General features: G+C 38.7%; 1 protein-coding gene across 2 annotated transcripts in view; it reads left to right on the top strand.

Moving 5' to 3' along the window:
* Nucleotides 1-23,775, top strand: part of LOC105033845 (uncharacterized) — a 167,931-nt gene that overhangs the window by 124,677 nt on the left and 19,479 nt on the right. For both annotated transcript variants that reach the window (XM_019846787.3, XM_073246109.1), the window contains exon 32: nt 12,260-12,353. In XM_019846787.3, coding sequence (XP_019702346.1) covers nt 12,260-12,353 — 94 coding nt within the window. The remainder of the gene's footprint in view (nt 1-12,259; nt 12,354-23,775) is intronic.

The following is a 23,775-nucleotide window of genomic DNA, read 5'->3' as shown; positions in this document are numbered from 1 at the left end:
ACACCAACAATTAAGTAAATTAATTACATCACATGGTCCCTCTTACATATTCTTATTTCCTCCATAGGGAGAGACAATAGGTGCAGTAAAGGGTAGCCTATGTCAGCTTAGAGATATGGAGCGAGAGAGAAAGAATAATAGAGGGAGATAGAGAGACAAAAAAGAGAGTGAGTGAGAGGTGTGGGAAGAGAGACGGGTGTAGTATCTACTCACCCTCCTCCATATACACATAAGGAAAAGGAAAGGAGAGAGGGAGGGAGAGAGAGGAGGTGGAAGGGAAAGAGGGTGTGACATGGTGAGAGAGATGGAAGGGGGACACAATGGAAAGGAGATGTAGTGGGGACTCAAGAATAGCAGTCAGTGATAAAGGACAATTGGCAAGAAGAAACGGGTGAGGTCAAGAATGAAGAAGCTAAAGAGATGGGGGTAAAGTGGGGTCTTGAGGTGGTGGCGTTGGATGCACACGAGAGAGGAAGAGAGATGGACAAGCCGTGGGGCAGGCTCCAGAAGGAACATGGCACGACCTTTGTTTTTATAGGGGCATGGATTTTGTTTTGATAGGGCACAGCCATTGTTCATTGAAGTGGAAGAGGGCAAACTTGGCTTAGGACATGGGCCTAGGTATCACATAGACATAGAGCCTTGTGATGATGATTGGCTCTCGCCTAATCTCTATGGTTGCTTGGTTGGTTACGAGCACAGCATGTGCATTTTACCCATTATTTTGCATCCACTCAGCCTCCCTTGCTACAAAAACAATTGGTTGAGGCAATCTGACCCATCATGCTCCAACTATGAATATTGGCCCTCAGACCAACTCAAGATTTGCCAAATTGGTATAGGACATATGCCGATCGACAACCAATTCGGTAGTGTACCGACACAAGATGGCTAAGCATGCCGATTTGGAATTAGCATACCAATTTCCCTTTTATTTTTTTTTCCAATTCTTTTTGGGTTTTAAGATCTCTAATTAATTTTTTTTTGGTTTGTTGAATGATTTTAAGCCCAAATTGATATTTGTAGGTGTTATTTGATGTTTTTATCACTCCGGTGCACCCTTAGTTGCACGTGATGCGAATCAGAGTCTGACGTGATGCTTTGCTCTAGGGATAAGCTTACAAGTTATGAGGACTAGCCTAGGAACAGCTATACAAATACTTGGTATTATTGAACCCTAATATGCTCAAAGCAATTAATAAGGTACAAACATAAAATGATACAACCAAGTGCATGCATTTAAAGTATACATATCGAGATCTAGAATCTCGTCAAGTGCTGATGTCACTCATACATGTCCTGATCATTTGCATAATCAGGAATATCAATCAATCCCTTTAACCAAATGGCATTATGCTCATCCTATAAGTAATACGTGCTAGATTGTAGCCGATCTTAGATCTCTTGCTGAAGCTCTAAGTCTAAGAAGTTCTCGGGCTGATAGTATGATTGGCCGGTAGCAAAATTTGATCCATAGGATACTCCTTACTACATAGCGTAGTGGCCATTGAAAGACGATACCTCAGATGTACCATATCTATATCCGTATGGATCATAAGTTGTTTATGGCTGTGGGCAAGGTTGGCCGTCTCGATATCAGATCCCATATTTACACAATCCTATTACAATGTCAACACGCACTTTGGTCGGTATGATACAAGATAGCGTATAGATCTGGTATCGTATGCCGTGTATAAGATGGTATGAGGTAGTACGACAAACAATGGTTATGGGTAATATGATCCAGAATATGAGGATAAACCTAGTATGTGAGGTCATCTATAGCTACATCATGTTTTGAATGACCTCGAGGAGCTCATTGCTTATATGCAATCGTATCCTCGCAGACTCCCAGCTTGTGCATTGTATTCCCTATGCTATGTGGCATTTGTAAATTGGGGATTCACCGATGAATTGAAGACCATCTGACAGCCACATCTCATAAATGGTGGTCTCCTATCCTTCACTCCCTCATTAACCACCAGATCCATGATTGTTAGAACTGCCATTACTATTCTTGGTCACTGAATCTAAGTGAACTGACTCCACTCTCTCCATTGGTGATGCAACTATCTTTTCTTTTCCCTTGTCTTTGTGTTGAGCAACTACTTGCCCTCCCCTCATATCCCATACTAGTTGGCTATGCGGAAAGGATGGATGTTGACATGTCGTCATGCTGTTTGAGATGATCGAGTAGAGTGGTGGCCTCGTCTAAACATCTCTCAATCAAATCTCTGAGAGGATGTCTGGAACATGGAGTCTCATGATGAATGACTCCCCAATTACCACTCTAACTATGGTTGATCAGCTAGAAGCCTATGTGGAATGTTGCCTTTTATCCATTGCTCAGCATCCATCCTAACCTCATTAGTTACAAAATTGGTAGTTGTGGAGATGATCTTGGCTTGTCAAACTCCGCCTCCTGCTGCTGGCCCATATGTCATCCGATCATCAGATCTTCATCATCATGAACAAAAGCATCCATCATTGGACTCGAGTATTGTAGCTCAACTTCCTCCTAAATGCATCTGAGCCTCAATCTCAAATTATAATGAACATATACACTGTCGTTGAGGTGTCTCTATGTCAAATGGTTCCTCTACTTGCTATATTTGAGGGCGAAGGTCAATAAATGCACTTATAGCCACTCGAGAAGACCATTCGGAAGAGGATCCAGATGGCAATTTGCTTCAGATTTCTTGCAGATAAACCAAAATGAATTCACTTTTCAGCTGCAAATGTGTTGGAGCAAAATTATGATAATATTGTATCATATTAGTAGCTATATAACATTAAGTAAGAGTTATCATCATTGATATCTAATCTATCTAGATTCATCTTTTCTTTGGTTACAATGGCTAATTTGACTCAACTTTCGGTGCTCTCCCTCAACATTTTTCATCTGTGAAAATATACTTTTTATAATATGTTATTGGTTGAAGATAGATTTAAAGTTAACAAAAACATGCCGCTTACCTCTTCTAGACACAGTTGCAATTTTTGGATCGGGCTTCAGCTTGTATATCACATTACATAGGGCGGTCAGAAGCTTCTTGTCCATGTCTATCCAAAGTACGATGTGCTGGAACCTCTGGTTCAAGTAGTAAGTTGAAAATAAATGTTGTGATAGTTTAGGTAAAATTGCATAAGTACGAGAGTAGTCAAATTTTTGGAGCATTCTTGATTTCTTGCTTACCCGTTAAATGCAAGTGACTACCCATTTGGTAGTCCCATCGTCACTCAATGGTACTGATGTACTCCTAGGTATGTTTCAGATTTGCACTTTTCTAATTGGTTTGCCCTCTCGATCATATGATATAAAAAGCCATCTAGGGATATCTCACTATCCATAGTCCGAAGTAGCTCATATAAAGGCTTAATATCCTTCACTATCTTCTCGGCCCATTCCTAGAATGTCTGCCTCATCATTAAGTTCTTGATAGTACTTAGCTCCATGCCGGCCCTCATATATTTGTGCTCCTGCCACTCAGTACTAACAAACATCTGATGTAGGCCTATGTACCTATCAAAAAGGCTATCAAGTGCTATGTAATTTGTAGCGAATCGTGTGACACCTGATCTCAGATCTCTCCCCCTATGTATCTCTGAATTAATGATGGGTCTGTGTGGTTATAGATAAATCTAGTGATAGTCTGTGCTAACTCTACTACCCATTACACCCTACAAAGCTTCCCAATATTCATCAACGTGATGTTGATACAATGTGTAGCATGTGGGATCTAGAAAATATATGATCGCCACAACATTAGAATCTCCCTTGCGGCCTCATATTGTGGCCCATTATCGATGATATCCTGTATAATATTTTGTTCTCCTACTTAATCAATCATCTCCTTCATTGATCTAAGGATGCATATGGCATCATGCACCTAGTCTGAAGCATTAATTGACTTCTGAAAATATATTTTTTATCACAATATGTCAGAAAGTTTATGATGCTCTATCTGGTACGATTGATCCAACCATCATGCATTACTATCAGTCCATATATAGGCCACTTGCTCTGGTGGGATGCAATCCATTTCTGTAGCTACTTGTTGTCAAGAAGCTCATTGTAGATGTCCTTCGATTCTAAAGGATCTATAGTCTACACCAAGGCTGACAACCTATATTGATGCAATGGCAGCGATAGTATGTGCTACTTGTCATATTTGTTGGGATGTGGCTAAAGTGAGATCAGGATCCAATAGCTCTCTACATATTTTTTTTTCCTTTTCAACATACTGTGAAGTGTCAACCCTTTATTGCTTTGAATCCTTGCTAAGGAGGCATGCAAATCCAAGTCATGGATGGTGGCTCTTAATGGAATATCTCTGGAGGACTTCTTTCTGCTATCAAAAATTCTTAGAATAGATGTAATATGGCTAATGCCTCTACTGACAGCCTCTCTAATTAAGGAGGTTCTTTTAAACATTAACTCTCCCCTGGCGGTCGCAGAGCCTGATGCTGACTCGTAGAGCTTTATGCCTGGCCACCTCCTCAAGCTACCACGAATCATCCAAGCTCATCTGAATGGTAGTTTTGATATGTGCCTCCTTGTCATCTGGATTGAAGGCCTCCTCTAGCCCATCGAAGTGATGGGAAGGTGGCTCTGTGGCTAGGTGGTCCATTTCGTTCGAAACCCTCTTTCATTGCTCTAAAATCAGTGAAGTGCTTTTTCATTAGTTGTTGAACTTCTTTTAGGTATTTTCAGTATATAGCTACATCGAGATAACTACCAGCCAAGTACTACTTTAACCTAGTTACTTCTCCTCTCCCGAACTTCATGTTGCACTAAGTACTGCCTTAACCTAGTTACCCCTCCTCTCTCGAACTTCATGTTGCACTACTTGCATTTCTAATGATACCGATCTGAGAGCATTTGCCCGTGGTCCCAATCAATATCATGCTTTGGATTCTTTGACGGATCTGTTTCTGCAAGTTAACAAGCATGTCAGTTTTGTAATTATATAAAAATGATAAAATTTCATTGTCCTAAAAAGATGTATCTTCTACTTCAGAAAATACTTCTAAATTATGTAATAGATAGTCACAATTTTTCATAGTTATTTCTAATTTTTAAAATTTTTTAATTAAAAATAATTTAAAATATCATAAATTCAAAACATTATATTTTGTACTTGAAAAAAACACTTTTGAATTATCTAATACATAGTACTTATTTTCATTTTTTGAATAATTATATATTTTTTATTAATTATTTAAATTAAAAATATTTTTAAATATAAAAAAGTTTGAAAAATTAATTTGAGCTTATATTCATATGGAATCCTGCAATGGATGCTCTACATATTTTTCTAAGCCCTTAAGAATGCATGCAAAGCTACTTATATCTCAATTTTATTCAAATTTAGGCCTAGGCTACACTATATACATGTTGTGCCAAAACTTTTATAAATGGACACCAAATTTATATCAAGAGTAGCTTGTATGCCTCCAAACAATATTCTGATTTTATAGTTAAATTTTGAATTTTATTTTTTAATAATTTTTAAATATGAATATGTATTTTTAAATTTAAAAATTATATACTTAATGAAAATTAATGATTTTAGCATCATTGTGTAGATCATTGATAGATCTACAACATGTAATAAAATCATGCTAATATCAAAAATTTTGGCATGATCTCCCTTTGTTTTTGTAATTTTTGAGAATATCTGAGCTTGGGAAAAAAAAGAGAAGAATGGGAGGTGGGGAGAAGCTTGCACACCTTCAATCTAGCATTTGCCCTTGTTTTCTAGCTGTTTTTTGCTTAAGGGAGGAAGAGAATTTTGAGGGAAATGGGAGAATTTTTCTTGAGAAGGCTTCAAGACGCTTCCTATCACTTAAATAATTGAGTGATGGGCTGAACCGTCATGAACTAGGCGAGCTATTCGAAGCGGTCCAAAGTGGTTCGGGTTGGGGGGGGTGCAAAAAAAAGGACTAAACCAACCCAGCCCCACACCGATTTGGCTCAGTATGGGGTGAACTGGGCGATTTGTCCCAGTTCGGCATAGCATGGACCAGCCAATTATCTCATCATCTCCATCAAATACAAATTTTTTGTGAAGTGGAATATCATATTTCAGTTCCACCTCCTCTTGGATGCATTTAAATTTGAGCCTTAGATTGTAAGGGACGTATGCCAAGTCATGCAATTGCTTTGATGTCAGTTGGTTCCTTTGTTTGCTTTGATTTAGGGCAAACGGGGACTAATTGCACTCATAGCCACTCGAGGAGACTTTCTGTGGGAGTATCTGGGTCTCTAACCTTCACAGGTGTTTCAATGATGGCACAAAATAGAACCACCATTAGCTACAAATGCAACAAGTAAATTTGCATATCAAATACTATTTATCATAAATTTAAAATATTAGATTAGTTGTAGATGGTATCTAAAAAATATATGGATTCATGTTATCTTTGCATGTCACAATTGCCCCCTTGCTAATGCTGTGTGAAGCCTTCCTAAAAGCTTTGATCTGTGAAAGAGATGTGATATATAATAGTAATATGCTTGAATTGACAAAGTCATGATCTTGTATCCTATTAACATTCACTTACCCCCGCTAGACATTCGATAGCAATGACCGAATCTAGCTCCATCTTATAAATGACATTACATGGGGCGGTCGATAGTTTCTTGTCATGTCCATTCTAAGGACACTATATTGGGACTTTGAGTTTCGGTAGTAAGATGCCATGACATTTTCATTGATTTAATTAACCAATAAATAGTTGAACTTAGATCTTATTTTATAAGGATAAACAAGTTTTAAGGATTGAACTTGAATTGTCTGCTAGATGTAAGTCCCTGCCCATCCAGTAATGCCACCTCTACTTAATGATGTCGATGTACTCATTAGCATGCTTCAGATCGTCATGCTTGATCTTAGTCTTAGAAGCCATCAATATATGGTATAAGAAGCCTGTCTTAGGATATCTCTTGCTATCCAGTGATGCCACCACTCGATATAGTGGTGTAAATACCTTAACTATTCTCTCGGGCTGCTTATAGAATTGCTGGCTTATCACTAAACCCGCCACGTGACTGCCTTTTGTGCCACTATGAGTATATTTGCTATCCTGCCACTCGAGACACTTAAGAATATCTTATGCAGGCTGCCTTATTTTCAATAAGGCCATTGATTGCAATGTAGTGCATGGTAAAGCGAGAGATTGCTAGCTTTAGTATCTCGCCTCTAGTGTTCTTCCTTATCAAACACAAAACCAATGTGTGATTATATCTTAATGTTGTGATTATCTAGGTTGTCTCCACCACTTGCTCGACCCTACGAAACTTGCTAATGTTCATTAGCATTAAACCTATGTAGTGTGTAGCACGTGATCCAGAAAATATATGGCCTCCTGATCATTGGAATGTCCTTGGAGGTTTTGTATCATGGTCCATTATCTATATTCACATGCACGACATGTTACTCTCCTATCCAATCAATTGCATTGTTGATTAATCTAATTGTGTATTGGGCATCATGGACTTTGTCTGAACTCTGAAGCATCATTTGACTTATCGAAGGATATCTTCTTGTCACATAATGTCAGGAAATTGGCGATGCTTCGCCTGCCATGCCCCATCCAACTGTCACATATCAAAGTCGCACTACAGGTGCCCCCCTTGCTTTAGTAAGAGGCCATCCATCTTTCTAGCTCGTTATTATCAAGCAGCTAATCATGCATGTCCTTTGGCCTAAGATGATCTCCACCCATATTAGCTCTGAGTAAAGTTGATAGCAAGGTTCGCGGACTCGATACCGAAATTTGTGCGGCTAGCCAGTACTATGGGTCGGTATGGATCCGTACTAGATCGAACTGGCGCAAGTCGACACAAAGGAAGCGAATTGGAAGGAGGATAAGAAAGAAAGAGAGAGAAATAGAGAGAGGGGAGGAAGAAAGAAAAGGAAGGATGGGAAGCCGTTGGAGATGCCGTCGGACAACCTTCGGCTAACTGCCATGGCCGTTGGACGGCACACTCCTTGCGTGAGGCGCTGCAGGCTGTTTTGCCCCTCTTTTATGGATATTTGTTTTAAAAATCCGCAAAAGCATAAAGTCGGCAATCCCATCGCCGGCTTCACTATTTTTGACTTTTTAAAAAAGATCAAAAAGTGAAGCCGACAAGCCGATTGCCGGCTTCACGGCTTGTCGGCTTCACTATTCATTGCTGTTTTTAAAAAAAAATATGATGAAGGAATAGGGGCTGTTGTCCCTATTCCACAGTCGTGGCTTTACCCACATGCTTTCCACTGCCTGATGGCCATGACGGCTATCCGACAAACTTCGCCGGTTGTGCCCCCTCCGGTGCGTCGCTTTCCCTCTCTCTTTTTTGCTCGTTTAAAAGTCCTATCGGGTGATAATCGAGCCGTGGAGGCTTCCGCGGCCCTCCGACGGCCACAGCGAGCCACCATCGACCTTCGACGGCATCTGCTCTCTATCCCTCTCTTCTCTGTCTTTCTCTTTTCCTCTCCCTCTTCTGATATACTACTTTTTTCATTCGAACCATCCTAGTTCCCCACCGGTCCAGCTCGATATGGGGCGTATCGGCCGGTTTGGGCCGGTACGAAATTCCTTGGTTGATAGTAGACCTTGTCACCCCTCCCCACTCCACTTAGTGTCACACCCAAGGTTTGCCATACCATGCCGAACCGGTCGGTACACCCCATTTCGTACCGGATCGATGGGGAACCGGCACGATTCGGCCGATAAAATCGGTACACCGACTGTACCAAAGAAAAAAGAACAGAAAGTGAGAAAGAGAGAGAGAGGGGTGGGAAGGGAGGGAGGTGGGAGCCGTCAGAGGCCGGCTGCGGCCGTCGGAGGGCTTTCAAGTCCCGTATCGCTCGATAGGGCTTTCAAGAGAGCAAAAGAGAGAGAGAGCGCTCAGAGGGGGGCGGAGAACCTACCGGACGGACGGTGCCTCTGTTGTGAGGCTCTCGATGGCCGACGAGCTGACGTCGACGGCCTGAGGGCAGTCGAGCGGGCGGAGCCCCTCCGCAGCTCCGTCTCCTTTTTTTTTCGAAACAGACGACGTCTGTTTCGATTTTTTTTTTTTTTTTTTTTTAAACTTATGAAGTCGGCAACTGGGTTGCCGACTTAAGAATTTTTTTTTAAAAAAAATAAAAATATGAAGCCAGCAAATTGTTTGCCGACTTCACTTAAAACCATGTTTTTTAAAAAAAAATTTGCGAAACAGGGGGGATGCCCCTGTTTCATGCCTGTGGCGCCGCGCGCGTGGACTGCGCCCTCCGACGTCCACGGCGGCCAGTCGGAGGCCGTCCGACGGCCCCGCCGGCTCCTTCCCCTCCCTCTTTTGTTTTCCTCTTTCTCTCTCTCTATTTCTCTCTATTTCTCTCTTTTTTTCTTCCGGTTCAGATCATCGATTCGGTACGGTATGAAACCATACCGAACTGTACCGTCGGCCGGCCGAAACGGCCGACGGTACCGGTTCAGCATATCTTGGTCACACCACTTGCACCTGCATTGATGCTGGCCTGAAATCATGACACCATTATCCTAATCTATGTCACGTTTCCTTTCGTTTTGCTTTCTTCCTGGATCCACTTCTGCAAGTTTGATGCACACGCATCATATATCCTGGATCCACTTGTTCATGGAAACTGATCGGTATGAGTCAATACACCCCAAACCGAGCAATTTGGGATGGTTTGGCCTTCCTTTCCTTGGACACTAGGCTATCTTGAATGTTGGGACACCACACTCTTAAGTACCAGGGTGAGGTGATTCTACTTTTCTCAAATGCTTGAGGTTGTTGACCTCACCACTACCAAATCATTTGTGCTGAACATAGGGCTGGACATATTATTGTTTAATAAGATATTCCTAAAAGATGACACTAAGATCATTCCTTCACGTCATCCATCTTGCTTTAATCCTATCAGAGACAACCTTGTCTGTATTTGCATTCTTTATTAGATAGATTCAAGATAGCAAACATACTTTTCCTAGATTTTCTTTAATTCCTGAATTTTAACATCTATGATTCCTCTAGTATTTCTTCTGAAATTTCAAGCCATGTAGTTTACCTTTCATCGACTTAAGCTTCAAACTGTTGCTTACATGAAACACACATGATATAACTTGTGCCTCTTCCCTTTTCTCAACAACTATGAAGTGAGTACTTAGTACACAAAGGCCTTCTTGATTTTATATGTATTGCATTTGAGCATCCATAAAGTTTGGAAGTCAAAGCTGACCAAGATCTATTTTTAAAGGAACTACTTGGTCTCACCATAAGTAGTTTTTACACGTCATTGCTCCTGAATTCAAGGTTGTCAAATGACCTAGGCATTTCCAAGCAGTGGACCCCTTTTATGGTCTAGGCAAGTGCCAAGGTGATTAGGTGGCCATCGAGGGAGGAAATCTCTGCAAACTTGTATTATGCATACTATTAATCATATGCAGAATAGGCATGTACATATTCTTCATCAACTCTTTTTTCACTATATACGGGATGACGAACCAATTTTTCAGCCTTAAAAAGTCCAAAGTAGTAATAGCATTGCTGCTGCTGTAGCATCCAACAAGCTATAGAGCAATGTTTGCTATACCGGTCGGTTCCTTATCGTACTGGGTGTACCGTACCATACTGGTATTGAACTGCACTATACAACATGCCGCACTGACAACACCAAACTTCTATCGATACTATAATAGGATGGTACCGGTATGGGGTCTAGTGACGAGATAGCGAACCTTGCTATATAGAGCACAACCTAGTAGCCAAGATCTACTAAGAGGTGAAAGGAGGAGGCAAGTAGAATAGTGGCTGCCAAGTAGAAGAAAAGAGCAGGGAAAAAAGTGGAGGAATGGCTAGAAGTGTTTTAGGTCATTGCTATCCTCCCACTCATCCCATGGGGCTAAATAGGGGGAAAAAAGGAAAAGAAACCCTTAAAGAGGTAGAGTTTAAGCAGACTTTGCCTAGCCAACCCGATCAAATTAAGTGCCTAGGTGGTTGCTTTCAACATCACTACATCCATGCATGCATTTAACATTGTTAAATTTCCAAGTTGACTTGTTGTCTTTCTCAGGTCTCACTAATTAAGTTTTGTTTATATTATTTTTAAATCGTAAACTTCTCTTAACATAAGGGTTGGAATTTTTCATCTACATCTAAACTCTTTTTATGTATAATAATAAATCATTAATGTTTTCTTTTCCACTTGCATGTGTTTGGATTATGAAAGCACTAATAAGTTTGTTTCATGTTTTTATCGATGACTTGAATTTTTACAACAGGTTCTTTCTTTCCCAAAAATAGCCACGTTAGGAAGTCAACATCAATTCACAAAGATTGATAAGAAAAATGCTTTTTACCATAGATTTCTAGCTTTATAGAATCATATTAGGTAAACAAGGTTGGATTATACTTTTTCATACTTTTGGGATTTTTATTAACTTTTTGAATGTTTTTAGAATCCTGTTTTAAGTTGTAGTGGTGTGAAAAAAATCCTAAGATATATGTTAGGTGGGGTAGGTCAGGGTCATTATGGTTTAATACATATGAAAATTTAAACATAAGTTTCTGGCTTTTAAAAGTGTAAAGTTTATGAAAGGGCCCATTAGGGCTAGGTGAAAAATCATTCTATGTGATTTATTTTGAAAGAATGAAAGTATTCCTTTAGGACAGGTTCATTGTACATGACTTGTTTTGAAAAGATAAGAAACCTTCTGGTCCTGCTCTTGTAAACCTTAATCTTCCTCATATTTTCTGTGTAAGTTAAATCTGTGATAAATTTCTGTTATAGGACTACTATGGAGGTCTGCCAATTGACTGGAAACTTTTTCTTTGGACCTATACCTTGTCTGAAGAGCTAAAACTGAAATTTTTGTCCTTCTTGAAATTTAGAATCAAAAACACTTTCTTTCCTGTTTACTGTAACATGACAATGAGGAGATTTCTTGACCTAAACCCTAGTTTCCCAAACCCTTCCTTCATCTCCTCCCCTTCCTATGTAGGCCACTTTAATTGGTCCTACTCTCATAATTTTAATCTAGTTTGCTAACTCATACAGAATGTTTTAATCTTGTGATAGCATGGATATGTTCTACTTGGCCAAAAAAAAAAAGTCATAGGTGTCGAGCCAACCTTGTATTTGGATGGAGATAATGAGATTTTAAAGTGTAATATCATATGGATATTCATCGATTGTACTTTTGATATTCTATGTTTGTTCACAATAAATCATCTTACATTATTGCTTGTGTAAACATTTTGATGCAGATGCAAATTTTTCCATACTCAGTGTTCTATGTATTCTTCGAACAATATCTTGATATATGGAAGACAGCTTTGATCGACATTTCTATTGGTCTTGGTTAGTATTCTCATATTTCTACTTGTGAAGCTACAACTGTCAAATTCTGATAAGGAGCTCACGATGGGAGTAATTGTTAATATGGTTGCATAATTTCTAGTATTTCTAGATCATCTATATCACTGAATCTTTTCACATTTAGTAATGCAAAACAAAAACATATTTTTGTGCTTGCAAAGTTATTGAGTTGCATTATACTCTTGAGAAATGTAACTAGAAGTCTAGAACAACTATCAAATCCTTGATTCAGATCATTGGCTAATTTTTTCAGTCATATTAAGAATGACCAATTAATCTTGTAAGTCTTAACTATTGCTTGAATGTCTATGCAATGCTTATCAATTAAGACAATGATTTGTTGAAATGCTTAGCTGCCCTTCTTGTCTACTTACAGTTTAAACAACCACTTAAATACTTTCGAGGCCTTTTCGGTTTGCTTAACTACATAAATGATTGTCTATATTTTCTTTCAAAAAATTTGAATGTGCAATTTCTAAGGTGCTCCAAACAATTGTTGCCTGGTGAACTTTTGCAAGTTAACCATCAACATTCTCATTGTTGGGCCCAAAGCAAACAAGGGTCCATCAACAAATTCTTCCCACTTATGAATCACATAGTATGATTTAAACTAGTCATACCACTTGATTGCATCACCAGGAAGATTGATGGAGGCAATCTCAACCTCTAGGTTACCTATAATATTATAAAAAAATGAAGCACTATTCTGCTTCTAACGTCCGTCCCGATGGCTCACCATCATCGATCAAGGAAATTCCACCTTTGTGCAAGAAAACTTATATTCAATCATGATGTGTAGCGTACCTTCTTCTTAAAAAAAAAGATGGATACCTTTAGTATCTTTAAGATTCTTTGCATAGGGGTTTTGATCTTGCATATCCTCCACTTTTTCTTCAATTGAATCTTTGGCAACGACTGATGCTTAAGCCAAATCATGATGATCCTTTCAAAGTTATTAAAAGATGAGCAATTGTGGCTTGACGGAACTCCTTTAGTTCATTAAGCTTTTGATCAAACTTTTCCTCAATATCAGCCTCCTATTGCAAGTCTCTTCTTCAACCTTTTGTTTGTTGAGAATGTTTTGTTGCCAGACCATAGGACATGAGATCTATGATGTTGAGCTTTTTCTTCAGATTTCACATGAGGGTCATGCAGCTGCAACTAGAAGGGTGCTTAGTACCAAGTAGGAACCTAATTGTGTATGAATGGTATCTTAAGCAGAAAAAGAGGAAAAAGAGACTTGCAATAAAGAAAGGATATTCAATCACTTTCAATAGATTGAGACCTCTAAAATCCTTAAGCACCCCAAGGATCGCCAATCCGATATCGAGACCCATACTAGTCGACAACCTGTTCGGTACGGTATTGGTTCAATACCATACCATACTGACACACAATACAGCTGGGCATGCCAGTTTGAAAGGCTGGGCATGCTGGTTTGTCGGTTTCAAACCAGCACGCCAATTTTTTGTCCTTTTTTTTTAATTATTTTTAAGGTCTCTAGTAAATTCTTTTGGGTTTTCAAATAATTTTAAGTCCAAATTAATGTTTTTTGATACTATTTGATGTTTCCAACTTTCCATCACTCTGGTACACCCTTAATCATGCATGATGCTGATCTTTAGGAACAACCTTATAGGGACTAGGTATTATTGAACCCTAATATGCTCAAATCAATTAATAATACATGACTCTAAAATGGTACAATCGATTGCATGCATTTAAAATATGCATTCTAAGATCTAGAATCTTGTTGAGCATCGATGTCCGTCATAAATATCTGGATCATCTACATAATCAAGAGGAACATCAGTCCATCTCTCTATCCGAACAGCATTATAGTCCTATGCACTCACCCCATAAGGTATGTATGTTGGATTGTAACTGGTTTCAGATCTCTTGCTTAAGCTATGGCTTTGAGAGGTGTCTCGGACTGATAGTACGGCTATGGAGGGGTCCATCCAAATATGCTGATGGCCGTAGCAAAATCTGATCCATAAGGTGCTCTGGACTACATCATATAGCTGCATCAGATCTTGAACGATCTTGAGGGGCGCATCATCTATATGCAATCATATCCTTGTGGGCTCTACTAGCTCATGCACCATGATCCCTATCTTATGTAGCATGTGTAAAGTGGGACTCATCAGTGAATCAAAAACCACCCAATGGTTGCATCTCATATACGGTCTCCTATCCTCCACTCCCTTCTTGACCGCCAGATCTAGTACCATCAAAACTGTCATCCTTACTCTCCTTGGTGTTTGAATCTGATTGAACTAACTCTTCCATTCTCTCGATCGGGGCAACAACTGTATTTCCTTTCCCTTTGTCTTTGTGCTGAGCAGCTGCCTGCCCTCCTCTCCTACCTTGCTCGAGCTGGCTATGTTGTGAGGATGGATGTCATCTTGCTCTCTCAGATGACCATGTAGCATGCCGACCTCTTCTAAGCATCTCTCATTCAAATCTCTACGAGGATGTCTAAGACATTGAGTCGCATGATGAATGACTTCCCAGTGACCCCTCTAGCTATGGCTGATCAACTAGAAGCTTGCATATAATGTTACGGAGAGCCCATCACTCAGCATCCATCCTAACCTCACTAGTTGCAAAATTGGCTAATCATGGAGGCGATTCTGGCTCATCAAGTTTCAGCTCCTATTACTGGTCCACAATCCAGCCAATTATCTAATCTTTGTCATCAAGAACAAATATATGTGCAATCAGATTTGAGTACTTCATCTCAACTTCCTTCTAAATGCATTTCAGTCTCAACCTCAAATTATATTGAACGTATGCAAGGTCATTGAGGTATTTGTGTCAGACGGCTCCTCTACTTGACGTGGATGAGGGCGAAGGTTGATCAATTGCGCTCACAACTATTCAAGGAGACCATTTGGGAGAGGATCTGGATAGCAAGTCGCTTTAGATTTTTTGTCGGTAAATCAGAATGAATCCACTATTCAGCTATAAGAGCATCAAGCAAAATTACGTATACAACTATATCATAATGTATCATATTAGTAGCTATGCAATGTCAAGTAAGAATTGTTGTCATTGATATCTATTCTATCTAGATTCATATTGTGTTTGATTACGACAGTTGATTTGCCTCCAAAACTTTGTGTGCCCTCCCTAAACATTTTCATCTACAAAAAATATACTAGTTATAATATGTTGCTGGTTGAAGAAAGAGCTAACAAAAACATACCACTTAACCTAATTTACTTACCTCTTCCAGACACAGTTGTGGTTTTTGGATCAGGCTCCATCTTATGTATCACATTATGTAGAATGGTTAGAAGCTCCTCATCCATGTCTATCATAGTTACAATGTATTGGAACCTTGGGTTCGGGTAGGAAGTTACATATAGATTTTGTAATTATATACATAAAGTTGTACGAGTAAGAATTTTCAGATCGTTGTTGATTTCTTTGTTACCTACTAGATGCAAGTCTCTACTCTCTACCCATCTGGTAGTCCTACTATTGCTCAATGATATTGAAGATGCACTCTTGGGCATATTTTGGATCTACCATCTTGATCTTATTCTTTGCACTCTCCATCGTGTGATGTAAAAAGCCCATCTGGGGATCTCTCTCATTGTTTATAGCCCAAAGCACCTCATATAAAGGCTTCATAGCCTTCACTATCTTCTCGGCCCTCATCCAAAATATCTATCTCATCACTCTTTTAAGCACTGACAAAGATTTTACATAGGCCTTTTTTCTTATTAAGAAGGCTATCAAATGCTATGTAGTTCATAGCGAATCGTGTCACACCCGATCTTATGATCTCTTCTCTTGTGTATCTTCGCACGAGTGACAGGATCCATGTGTGGTTGTAGATGAATCTAGTAATACTCTGTGTTGACTTTACCATTTGCTGAGCTCCATGAAGCTTCCCAATATCTATCAACATGAGGTCGATACGATGTCCAGCATATGGGGTCCGATAAATTTGCAGTTGCTGCTTCAGGATCTCTCCTGTGGCCTTGTACGGTGGCCCATTATCAATAATAACCTACATGACATTTTGCTCTCCTATTTAATCAATCACCTCCATCAATCTCAAGATGCACATGGCATCATGCACCTAATCAAAAGCATCAATTGATTTATGAAAAATATTTTTCCATTAGAAAGTTAATGATGCTCCATCTAATAGGATCGGTCTAACTATCACATCACCATCACTCTGTATCCACTTATTTAGGATGCAATCCATTTTTCCACCTCTTTGTTATCGTCAAGAAGCTCATCGTAGTTGTCCTTCGAATTTTGATTCTAGAAGATCTACACCCAGTCTGGTAGCCTATATGGATGCAATGGCAAAGCGAGAGTATATGCTATTTGTCGTATTCACTGAGATATGGCGGAAGTAAAATCAGGATCCAATAGCTCGACACATATCTTTTTGTGTCCTTCAGCATATGATCAATCTTCTGTTGCTTTGAATCCTTGTTGGAGAAAGTATATGTATCCAGGTCATAGATAATGGCTCTGGTGAAATATCTCTGGAGGACTTCTTCCTTTTATCTAAAGCTCCCAGCATAGATGCAATATGACTACCGCCCAGTGTTCGCTGAACCACCCCAAATCGGATGGTTCGGGGCATGCCGAATATACTGATGGCTAACTGGTGTGGTTCGGATGTTCGATTTAGAACATCGACGAATGCAATACAAGGAAGAAGAAAAGAGAGGAAAAGAGAGGGGAGGAAAGAAAAGGAAAAGGCCATCGATGGGTGGCGATTGCCCATCGAGGCCATCAGAGGGCGTCGAGCCTCCAGGTCTCCACGATCCTCCGCAAGATATGAGAAGAGAGAGAGATAGAGAGAGGAGGGGAGAGGAGGAAGGGGAAGGTGGTAGGGAGGCTGTTGGAGGGCCGTCGAATGGCCGTCGTGGCCATCAGATGGCCCAAAACAACCCCCACAGCCGTCATTGTTCGAAGCAAGGGCTTTGCCTCTGTTTTGTCAGATTTTTTAAAAAATCTAATACATAGTGAAGTTTGTAATAGGTTAAAGTATCATGGGGGTTGTTTCGAACCGTCCGATGGCCACAGCAGCCATTCGATGGCCCTTCAACGGCCTCCCCGCCGCCTTCCCCTCTCTCTATCCCTCTTCTCATTTTTTCTTGTGGACCGCAGAGCCCGAGAGGCCTCGACGGCCCTCCGGTGGCCATCGCCGGTCTCCCTTCCTTCCCCCCCTCTCCCTTCCTTCCCCCCCTCTCTCTTTCTCTCTTTTTCTCCCTAGTTCATCCTTCATTTTCATGTTGGTTTGAGCCTAGTACGGTTCATTATGGGGGCGTATCATCGGTCGATAGGGATCCAATTTCAAGTTAGCGATCCTTGCTATCGCCTCTATTGATGCTCTCCCTAACTGAAGAGGTCCTAATGAACTTTGACTCTCTGGTGGTCATAAAGCCCAACCTAGACTCATAGTGTCATGGCCAAATCGAGCACCATGTCTAGCCAACTCCTCAAGCTGTCACTGATCTTCCAAGCTCTGGCAATTTAGATCTTTTTTGCCTCATCATCTAGAGAGACCTCTGATTCTCTAGAGTGATAGCAAGGTGGCTACTTTGAAATTAGCAAAGTATTTTTTTCATCAGATGTCAGACCTCTTTTAGATATTTCCGGCACAACTATAGGGATAACCATCAATCAAATGCTGCTCCAACCTAATTACCCTTTTTTCCTTTAATTCTCTATTACATCAGTTGCATTTCCTATGGCACCGACTCGAAAGCATTTGCCCATGTTCTCAACCAATGTCACACTCTAGGTTCTTCTTTAATGGATTCATTCATGTAAGACTAAGATGCACATCAGTTTAATAATTTTGTAAATATAATAAAATTTCCTTGTCTTAAGAAAAATATACTTTCTACTTCAAAAAATTCTTCTAAATTATGTAATACATAATTATAATTTTTCATAATTACTTCTATTTTTATTAATTTTTAAATTAAAAAATAATTTTAAATAACATAAATTCTAAAAAATATATCTTTGTACTGGATGATTCGGTTGTGTACCAGCCTGAATCGAATAGTTTGGATCAGTTTAGGCTGGTTCGGCCTATTTCCCAAAAATTAGGGCTGAACCATACCAATTCCGCCCCATTATGGTTTGTTATGGGGTGCACCGGCTGGTTTGGTCCAGTATGGTGTTCCATAAAAGCTAATTTATTAGTCTGATTCTCTTGTATAAATGACCCCTAGGGCACTACATATTCATTGATTTGTAGTACTTATCCTTTAAAAACAAGGAAGAGCAAAAAAGGAAACTTGATGTAGCTAATCATTAATGGACTTGAATCCTAAACTGAACTCCTATCCCAAATCAAAAAAATAAGAAATATGTCATAGCCTATGTAGATCTTCATTTTGTTCTCTAAATGCCATCTATAGTTCTATACCATGTACTATAAGTTTATGACAAGTATTCAGTTTAAACAAGAAATATTATCAAGTTTATGTAACTTCCAGTATTCTCGTTGTGGGGATGCATGATGGCATGTGTTTAGTGTCACATAAGGTGTACTTTGCGAGGTCTTGGGTTCTTAAGTAGGGCCAAGGAACCCAATTGATAAATTTCTAGCTAGCCTTTTTTGGGTGAGGTCCTAGTTTGTTACATCTGGAATTAGTGCCAACCCAACCCACAGACCATGCATGGCTAGGGGATACTACAGCACGAGCCTTTCAAGGACCGACGATGAATCAATGGTGGTGTTTCTATTTCTAATTGGACCCTTAGCCTAGTGATAGCATCATGGCTTAAATAAGGAGAGTTTGTGAGGACTCGTTAGGCCATGTGTTTAGTCCCATATCAAATGTGCTTTGGGGAATCTTCTGGTGCAGCAGCATCTAAGAGGACTTTAAGTCCAGTCGGGACCATTAGGGCACATTCTTTTGAGGGTAAAAAATTTATCTAAGAATCTATATTTTTTTGGGTAAGTATTTTTCAGGCAACATTTAGACAGAAAAATAATTTATCCATGTTCTTTTATATATTGAAAAATGGCTCAGTAATCTGTTATCCATATTCTTTTGCATTATTAGTTTCTTGGATAAGTTGCTAAGATCTATGCATATTTTTCATGATATCTTTTATTATGCAAATATTATTATATATAATAATATGATATAATATATGATAATATATATTATTATATTATATTAGTATATGTTATGATATATAAAAATATATTATATTATTATATTATTATAATATCTTATCATATTTCTAATAATATGTATTATATTATGTTATATTAATATCTTATATTAATATAATATAATATATTATTGAATATAATAGTATAGTATAATATATTACTATAATATAATATATTATTATAATATAATATATTATATTGTGTTAGTATATATTATTATATAACATAAAATATAATTATATTATATTATATTATATTATGTTATACTAATTTATCATAATATTATAATATAATATTCTATATAATATTATAATATGCTATATTAAAATATAATATAGTATATTATATAAATATTATTATATATTATATTATATTAGGATACATTATAATATATTATTATTAGGTTAAGGGTATATTAGGAATGAATTAAAAATATTATTTTCTTAATTAATGGAAAAATTATTTAGCCACCCTCTAGGTAGATAAGATTTATTTTTATTTCATGGGTAAATACTATCTATGAAAAAGTAACTTATCCATCTTGAAAATCATGAGAACATGGGTAAGTTGGTCTGTGAAAAAATTGACCAACTTTTTCATGATATTTTTCCACAAAAGAATGGGCCCTTAAGTCAATTGGACCACCACCTTGTTGGTTGATAAGAGCATAGTCTTTATTTTATTTTATGTCATGTATTTTCTTTTAAGCTTCAGCCAATAGTTATGTTACAAGTCATTTAAAAAGTCATTTGACTTGCATGTCACCTTTTTAATGAATTTCAATGGCTGAGACTTAATAAAAACTTATATAATGAAGGGTTGTGATCATGGTATTCCGTATCGGCTAGAATCGGCTAATACATCCCATACTGTACCGTATCGATAGGGAATCGGCACGGTTTAGACTGATTTTTCAAAAATAGTCTGAACCGGACTGTACCGATCGATTCGATATGGTACGGGCCCGAACTGTGCCGTATGGTGCAATACGGGCCGGTATGGTTAGTACGACACCAGTGCAGTACAACACCGATATGGCTTGGTTTTCTCTTTTTTTTGGCCGTTGGGTGGATTTTTTTTTATTGTCGGTATAGGTCGATATGGTATGGTCCAGTACCGTATCGTACCGACCGACAACTGGCACGAGGTACGATACCGGTATTTAAAACCTTAGTTATGATGCTAGGGTTATTAGGGACTTGGTATGAAAGATCTATTAAGAGCCTTTGTAAGCACTTTTGTCATCTTGTGAAACTAATACAGATCTGAGAATTCCTTGGGCTCTTAAACCCAGAATCCTTTCCTTCCTAATTCAATTTTATGCTTTCTTAGCTGTAATCTCTTCTTTTCTTGCTGAAATTCCATCCTTTCTGTGTCAAATTGGTGTCGAAGCCATTGTCGGACATGGAAGAGGTAAAGGCAGTAGAGGAAATCAGGGACAACAAGGAGATATAGCTGAGATGAGATTATTATTGAAGATTTATTGCAGGATATGCAAGCTCAGCAGCCCATATGGAGATTCCAGAAGGTGACCGCAAACCCGTAAACATAACAGAAGTAGCATTAGGGATGAAGATTTAAGCCCTGTTTGGCTAAGCTTTTAGAGTGCGAGAAAGTATTTTCTGGCTCTCAAAAAGCACTTTGGAGTGATACAGTGATATTTGGAAAAAATGTCGGGAAGTTGTTTTGGCTTTACCAGAAAGCTAAAAAGGTCTAACTTGAAAAAAGCTGTATTTTGAAGCTTTTTCCAAAAGTACTTTTTGGCTAATATCGAGAAGTTGTTTTGCTTGCTCCAAAGCACTTTATCAATATGGTTACCAAACAACAAATAGCTTTTTGTAAAAGTTCTACTTCCAAAAGTTCTACTTCTCAAAAGCTCTACTTTCAAAAGCTTTAAAAGCCCTACTGCCAATAGCAATCCCAAACAGGGCCTTAGTAAAAGAAAAATCCCTTGCATGATACTAGATCTGCTAATCAAGCAGTTCAAGGTGGATTAAAGAAAGATTAGTACATTTGCTTGATTTGAACAGTAGAGGAATCAAAGTAGAAGTTTCTAACTTCAATAAACAATGCATGTAAAGGATTATTAGGACATGGAATCTAGCTTGGTTACTATGTTCAGTGGAAACTCATAGCTGAAGATAGGAAAGTGTTGTTTTTGAAGATGAAATTGAAGGGTGCTGCAATTCAGTGGTGGAAGATAGTTGAAAAACAGCATGCTCAACAAGGAAAGCCAAAAGTCAGCACATGGGAACACATGAAATTGAAGCTGCATAAGCAATTTTTGCTAGTTGATTACATGATGGAGTTGTATGATAAATTCCACTCACTAAAACAAAGAGGAATGACTGTTAAGGAGTTTCAATTCTGAATTCAACAGTCTCTTAATCTAAGTTGGAGTGGGGCTCATCTTAAGCTAAGTTGGGGTAGGTTAGATTAGTTTCAGTTTGGATTGGATATTTTGGGGAAGGGACAAATATCTAATCAAGATGTATGAATTATGTAAGATTGATATTTTTTGTTAAACCATTATTGTAGTGGTTGAGATTTTGTTTGGTCCACTTATACAATTCTATAAGAATATTTTATAGTGAAAAATGACTCCAATACTTAAGAAATGGCAGAGGGATGCTAAGCATTTATTAGGACGAAGATTTACATGATCCAATTAAATACCAACGAGATTTGATTGTGTTGCATTAAATTGGGAGTAAGTCCATTCTTGGTCCCAAAACTTGTCTAATATCAGCATAAGCATGATAGGGTTGAATCTAGCCTAAACTTGTGCACCTTGTTAGGTTGGACCAAGTTAAGAATCTCTGTAGTCGGGTTGCTTTAGGTGAGTCCAACTAGCAAGCGACATCTCATTATCTTGCTGGATTAGATCAATCCATTACAAATGAGATGGGAGTGGTTCATTTGTTCTACCTAGAAGGTGCTCGATAATATGCCTTAATGGTGGAAAGGCAGGCTTGTCATTATGGTGCAAGGAGGCCTCTGTGTTTGGAGCATTTAGCTAGATAAAAAGCTCCAAAAATGGGGCAAGCAACTGTTGTATCCAGCGAATATGTGGCAGGTATGTTGCTAATATTGACCAGGGTGAGAAGGGAAAACAAATGGTGAGATATGGCGCATAAACCACCTCTAGTTCAAGTTGCACCAAGATAAACAGCAAGTTGCAATTACATTGTTGCTCTTGTGGGGAGAAAGAACATCTTCCTATGCATGCCTACGATGAAGGGTGAACTTTGCAGAATTTGAGAAGGAAGAAGAAGCTTTTCCGGATCCAATTTTTGGTAATTACCATGCTGAAGAAGAGGATGTGGACATTTATTTGGTAGAAGGGGACTCTTTGATAGTGGCATGACCTCCCCTTATTTTCCAATTTTTTTGGCACTTTTCAACATTAAAAAGCAAAAGAAGAAGAAGAAGAAGAGGAAGAAATGAGGTGGGGGAGAGCTACCTTACCTTGTTTTGGGTTGGATCTAGGCATCTAGCCTTTAATCATTGACATCACCAATTTTTTAGCAAAAATGTGGGGTTTGAAAAGAAAAATAAGGAGAAGGCTTGGGAGGCCTTCTCGGGCCCAAGCCTTCTCGGTGGGGGGGGGGGGGACTGGTTCATACTGGTGCAAACCAAAGGCGGTTCTCCTCAATTCTTTAAAAATAGGGCTGAACCATCTTGGTTCCACCCTGGTTTGGTTCGGTATGCCTTGAACCGGGCAGTTTGGCTGGATTCAGCATACAGTACGTTTGTGATGCTAGTATAAAAGGTCTATTAAGAGTTTTTTTAATCAATTTTGTTATCTTGTGAAAATTATACAGGTCTGAGAATTCCTTGGACTCCTGTACCTAGAATCCTTTCTTTCCTAATTCAGTTTTATGCTTTCTTGCTGTTAATCTCCTGTTCTTCCTGGAATTCCATTCTTGCTATGTCATCTTGGATGCTTAAGCATGGCCAAGGACCTTAATTAATAAGCTTCTGGCTGGCATTTTTTGGGTGACTTCCTAGGTTGTTATGCTCATGTCATTGTTGACACTTATGTTGAAAGAGCTCTTATCTAACTTGACATGCACTGTCTTAAGTCTTAACCAATTCAGGTCTCATTATTAATTTTCTATTAACAAAAATTCATGATATGGCAAGTATTCAGAAAAAATCTAGGAGGTGTTGGAGATTAAAGTATGAAAGAATACAATCAAATTAAAAGGAAAAGTGGAACAT

This window comes from Elaeis guineensis, chromosome 11 (genome assembly GCF_000442705.2).
Source record: "Elaeis guineensis isolate ETL-2024a chromosome 11, EG11, whole genome shotgun sequence".
NCBI lineage: Eukaryota > Viridiplantae > Streptophyta > Magnoliopsida > Arecales > Arecaceae > Elaeis > Elaeis guineensis.
The sequence above is the reverse complement of the archived record's forward strand: the minus strand, read 5'-3'. Positions and strand labels throughout refer to the sequence as shown.